Here is a 6,343-nt window from a genome sequence, read left to right on the forward strand (position 1 = left end):
GGTAGTCAATATAAAATTAGACAGCAGGAAGGATGCCATTAAATAAGCACATTAGAACACCTGAGAATCAGACCAGAAGGCTACTACATTAATAGTTCATATACATACAAAGAACAAAATTCAAGAGCTCATTGACTTTTTAGTCAGTGGCTTGATAGGTTAGATAAAACTAACATTTGAAGAAACTTATATCTTCTATTGAAAGGAAAAAACACAATATACGTATATATAATTTCATCACATAGTGGCTCAACAAATTTGCATGACATTCCATCTGAAAACTAAAGGCCTATAGAACATGCCAACTTCAAGAGGATTCTATTAATTAGGCATAATCAGCACAAAAAAGAGCCAAAAGTTATAATAAACAAATAAAAACTAAATCCTTGAAATGTTTTTAATGTGCAAACCTATTCTGCTGAGACTCTTGGAATATACAGAGAGACGCTGTGGTCTAGGAGGGAGTTTCAGAGAATTTGATATCCCACTTCTTATTTGTATACAGTTTTCAAGAGGAGTATTCCATGATGGTTTAGACTCATCAACAGCATCACATATTTTTATCAGCTTCAGATCTTCATTGTGCTGGAGGCATTCTTGATTTTCTTCTTTAATCCAGATAGCTGTCTGTACATTTCGAGCAATTAGTTTCCAGCACATTGCTGTAGTTATGTTTACCAACTTATCCCAAATCAATGGATAATCTTTATCCTTCCTATAAGCAGGTGGAGCCGAATAGACAAAATATCCATTAGGTCGCAGAAGACGGTTGACTTCTTTGAGTAAAATTCCGTCTGTAGTAACCAAAATGTAAAAAAGTTAACAAATTGGTAAACCATGTCAAATGAAGACAAGATTCACCAGAAAACTCCAAAAGGCAGTATCTCAATGAAAAGAAACTACATCTTAGTTCAGGTAGACAAGAGGTTAAATTAAATCAAACAGAAATAGAAAATACAGCATAAAATTTAAATAGAAAGAACAGAGTAAATTAAGAACTTACAACATTCTAATCCCTCTGAATAAAGAAAAAAGCCATTCTCCTAAAATTGTTTTGCAACTGAAGCACACAAACAAGAATGACCATGAATTCTACCCAAAAGCATTGTCACATCATCTTCTATGTAATCATAAAAAATATTCTAATTCCACTTACACCTAATAGCCCACAAAGCAGCCAACATACAGAATCTTCATAACACCAGAGCTTTCCCTTCAAATGCAATGTGATGTTCAATAAATTTTGCTAAACAACATAACTGAATTACGAGGAGAAATAGTGTCCCTGAAATTAATGTCTTGAAAACTATCAGGAAGAAGAGCCCTATGTTGATAAAATAGATCAACCAGAGTCCTCCTAAAAAGTGGAAGACCTAATAGGTCAAATACCTATTGCATAAGTCACTAGAACAGAGGGCCCAATTAGTGCCCTTTCAAACATTGAGTGGCTACTAGTGATAGAATGGTTACACAGAAGTGGTTTTCAAATGTTCCAATCTGTGAGCCAGAGGATTATACTCTGGAAGCAGAGGCACTGAATTGATTCAAAAGCAGAGTTGAATTGTATTTCAGAAGGAGTAATACCTTCAAAATACTTTTCAAACACAACTCAAGTTTTAAACACAGCTCAAGTTTTAAACACAGCAGATGCTAGTAGACTCATGCTCGATTGACAACCTCACGAAAACAAGTCCGTTTCACAAAATATTACTCTACAGCCACTAATAGTTTACTATTAAATAAACATTTCTTTCTAGCTATTAAGTATCATCAATGATGGACGAAAATCAGCAAAAGATTACTCAGATGTAAATTAACCAAATATTTTACATGGAAAAATTAAAATCCTAAAGAGCTAATATAAATATACAAGGTGGAATAGCAACATACCATTTGCATGCCAATCAACACGACATCTTGAACAGTGAACCATCTCAAAAGAGCTAGCAGGGTAAGGTAGCTGTTTAGTTGCTATGGCAGCAATCATTGCACCAATACCTCTCTCCAAAGCAAACTGAATTTGATTTTCATGGCCATCTTTGGGAGCAAAGGACATTGTTTGTATATCCAAGGAAAGAAGAAAAGCAGAGAAGCTGGCAACTCCACAACCAACGTCAAGAACTTGAAATACCCCTATCGAACGCAGATCACCCGTTTCACCAGTTGTCATATTTCCTAACCTGAGTGACCAAAAAAAAATTGATAGTAAAGTAAAATTAATTACTGCAAACAGCAAGATCATATATATATTAATAATCCTCAATCAGATAATTCTTTCCATGTTGCTGCACTTTATTGGGGAAAAAATTGTATATACGAAGACCAAAAGTACCATAAAACCTGATAACTGAAACCTTTTTCCTCACATTAAAATTCAATAAGCTTGTGCCAATAGTTATGTTGCATTAGCTTGATAAGCAGCCTATAAAGCTCAAGCAACTGACATGTCATCCAATACTTGATGAGTTAACACAATGAAAAGAAAGTGAACAACAGCAAATCAAGTCATAGTTACCTTTGAATGTACTCAGGTGCCCCACGCTTGAAATGAGTACCACCACCTGGGAACCACCATAATTGGTTTTTCTCATGCACCCAATTTTGTCCCCCTTTAACTTCAGCAAGACGTGTATGATTCACATTACTTCGCCACACGTAATCCCTGCTAGTTGGCCATCTTAATGGAATTTTATAATCTTTGGGTGGTGGCACCAAGCAGAACAGACGCCTTTCAGGTGGGGGGCAGTGTCTCTCTAGTTCTTCTCTTCTGGAAAGATTCAAGCTAGGAAGCAATTTATTCACGTAAGAAGGATCATGGCAAGGGATATACTCGTTGAACATTAAAGGACATACATTCATTCCACGTTCTGGGATCACAAGTGGTGTTTTCTGGTACGCCAGAGCAACTTTGTTTGTAAAGGTGGTAGTACCTTTAACTGTAAAAGACAGATCTATATCACTCACAAGAATTATTTTCAAAGGCTAAGATAAAATAAGCCTGAGCTTTAGTTGCCAATTTCCTTAAGGTTCACAATTTCATCATATATTATTATGAAAGCTGTGACTACTTTCTGAGTTCGAAGAATAATACTTCTTAGCTTTGTTGAAAGTCTGCCATATGAACGGAAGCGTAAGAGATTAATCCAGAATATCAAGAGTTGAAAACTAAATCTAAAGTATAATTCAATATCTAGTCTCTGACATTTTGCTGGAAGAATTACGATTTAAAGACAAAAAAATCATCAGCCCACATTGGGATCGGTAACCTATTATACTTGAATCAATTTGCACAAATTCAAACTACATCACACCCTCTAACTAGATTTAAAAACCACTATATAATTCAAAATAAGATAAAAACAAAAAGCTAATTCATCCCATCCGAAAGTCCTGCCAATTAAATTAAGCAAACAAGAACACAATTCCAGAAAACCAGAAAATAAGACTCCATCAACCAACAGAGAAACAAGTTCTAACAACATGAGTTGAAGCGGGGATTAGTGGGTTGAGCTAAATTAAAAAACCCCAAATGAAACCCAGATCTCAGAATCATAGATAAAATGAGGTAATAAGAAAAAGTGAAAGGTTAAGTAAAGATATACCGAGTAATGAAGAAGAGTTGGAGGAGGTTTGAGAAATGTAGATGGGAGCATTTTTACCAAAGATAGTGCCTAGGTAGAATGATCCAACCATTAATAAAAGAGCAACCATTATCATTTGCCCGGACTTCAAATCAAATGCTGAACCCAACGCATATCCTCCCATTTTCTTTCTCTTCTCCTCTCTCGTCACTGGGACTGCAACTGATTTTGAGGAAATTTAACTGTCAGACCTCCCAAGTTTACATTTACAAAAATAGCCCAGAAATATTTTGCAATTTTTTTTTAAGTTAGAAAAACTAACGTGACATACTTAGGATTCATTAAACAAGTAAAACGGGTTAAACTAAAAAGATTTAAACATATATGAGTAATATTATAATTAATGAAAGTTTGCTTAAATTTTGAAAATTAAAAACGACCCCCACCCTTCAAAACCGCTTAATTGTGCCATATATAAAAAAAATGACCAATGAACACCTTTGATTTCTCTGCGATTTCTGGTGATAAAAGTGCCATATTTTTGGCAAATATTCGATCCTAAAGCTTCATTACACAAAATTATGATTGATATTCACAAAGAGGAGGAAAACCCAACCCTACTCTAAATCCTAGACTCCGGCGACGGCGGCTGTTCAAAGCCTGTCGAAGAAGACGCTCCGGTAGATTATCCGATGAGTCAAGGTGGTCCAGAGGCAGAGGAGACAACGATGGCACAAGAACAGAGAGAAAAAACATAAAATGGTTTTTAAGAGGAGGACGTTAGAATTCAAGCGAGGAGGAGGACGCCGGTGAAGAAATGGTATATTTTTTACTTGTGGTTTTGAATTTGATGAGAAATTTGATTGATTTGTGCAAATTTGGGGGATAATTTGTTGGTTATATTGTTACGATGGTTGTGGCGTTTTGTTGAGCAGTTGACAAACATCGGGGGAGTGGCTTTGTTTGGGTTCCAGAGGATGGGGGAAGGCAGGGGAGGTCATAGGGAGGTTGTTTATGGGAGGTTGGAGGGCTGGGGATGGCAGGAGGTGGCAGAATAGGGGGGTTGGAGGGCTACCCTGCAATAGCTGTGCGTGGCCAACCCTACAATATGCAGGGCAGCCTTCCAGTCCCACTATTCCGCCACCTCCAACCATCCTCAGCCTTCCAATCTTATGGAACTTGCCACAACAACCTCTATAGGGCTTGCATTGGTTTCCCTTGTCCTTTTGAGGCCAAAAACACCCATTCCTCGATGCCCTCGAAGCCCATTTCCCCTAACTTGGCAACCTATTGGTTGTTTTGGTTTCTTTTTTTTTTTTGCTGATATTTAATTTATATCGATTATGCAGATTTTTCGAAGTGTAAATGATAAAGACTATGGGTTGGAGATTGTAAGCGATAAGGTATCTTACTTCCCCGTAAGGGTGACAATTAGGTTAAGTTGACAAGTTTTTACGAGAATAATGGAGATTTTAGAGGAACAAAAGAAGGGTAAGGACCGATTCAAAGAGAGTTGTTTTGGTCATTTTGTGAACATTGGAAAAAATTGGAAAAAGGCGTTCTGGGGGCAGGGAGTGCATTATACGTTGTTAAAAAAAAGAAAAAAAAAAAAAAAAAATGAAATGTGGTTCATGGTGGATGGGAAGCTACTACGTTTTGGGATGATGGAATATGCCCTTATGACAGGCTTAAGATGTGGGGCATTTCCAGATATGGAAGAGCAAGAGAGAATAAAGAAAAGTAGGGCTGTCAATAACTTGGCTAAATAGGTTTTAAGGGTAAAGGCGTCAATTACGGGACACGACTTAGAGGAGAGGTTAGGAGAAGGTGGGTATAACTCTTCAGAGAGGTTCAAGATATGCCTATTATGGTTCGTGCATTCGATTCTAATGGCATCTGACTCAACAAAAGCCGTTAATATGGATTGGGTGAAGTTTGCAAGCAACATGGACTTCTTTAATGCTTATCTGTGGGGACGGGTATCATTTCAGCTAACCATGGACTCCTTGCAAGGAAAAGATATGGTGTTAAAGCATCGCCAATCTGTCGAGAAGAATAGAGCAAGCACGTACAATTTGTTTGGCTTCCCATGGGCAATGCAGGTAAATATTAATAGCTTTTTGTTATATTTTTTGTATTATATGTGTTTTAATTATGATATGGACTGTTTTTTTACAATGTAGGCTTGGATGTATGAGGCTGTCCCTATCCTTGCTAAGGCGGGGGGAGGAAGAAGACTTCGGATGAGTGACTACAATTTCCAAGGATGTTGCAGTGGTACATCGAGAAGTGTACCTATTGGGATTACGACAAAATAGACATGGAAATTCAAGCAGCTCGGGTAAGATTAAAGGATTAATCTTTTGAATATTCACTTGTTTTTAAATGTAGCTTAAATTTGATTGATTTTTCTTATTTAGGGAGTCATTTGTCCCTTCCTAACCGCTACTAGGGGTGAAGGGAGAAAGGAGTATGTTACATCATTCAAAGCACTAGAGGATGTAGCATATGAAGGGATAGACCGCCTAATGCAGGACCTAGAAGGGGTCACACATGTGAGTGCAGTTGCAGGGTCATTGCTTGAGAATGTTGTTGACACTGAGGATGATGAAGCTCCAATCGGTGGGATAAAGGAGGAGGAGAAAGATGAAGAGCTTCATACGCCTCCACCAAATTGGCAAACCGATACAACAAGTACCGCTTTGCCGAGGCATCGGGGTCTGGAGAATTAGGCGATTGACCTCATAAACGGTTTGTTTGAG

At 37.5% G+C, this 6,343-nt stretch overlaps 1 protein-coding gene across 1 annotated transcript; it reads right to left on the reverse strand.

Annotated features, from left to right (window-relative positions):
* Positions 1-243: 243 nt before the first annotated feature.
* Positions 244-3,765, reverse strand: LOC116132814 (probable methyltransferase PMT7). The gene is made up of 4 exons (XM_031418483.1): positions 3,603-3,765; positions 2,516-2,930; positions 1,891-2,180; positions 244-794 (listed from the first exon to the last, which is right to left on the reverse strand). The coding sequence occupies exons 1-4, from the start codon at positions 3,763-3,765 to the stop codon at positions 379-381; spliced, it is 1,284 nt and encodes a 427-aa protein (XP_031274343.1). The 3' UTR covers positions 244-378.
* Positions 3,766-6,343: the final 2,578 nt, after the last annotated feature.

Source organism: Pistacia vera, unplaced genomic scaffold (genome assembly GCF_008641045.1).
Source record: "Pistacia vera cultivar Batoury unplaced genomic scaffold, PisVer_v2 Contig1074, whole genome shotgun sequence".
In the NCBI taxonomy this organism is placed as follows: domain Eukaryota; kingdom Viridiplantae; phylum Streptophyta; class Magnoliopsida; order Sapindales; family Anacardiaceae; genus Pistacia; species Pistacia vera.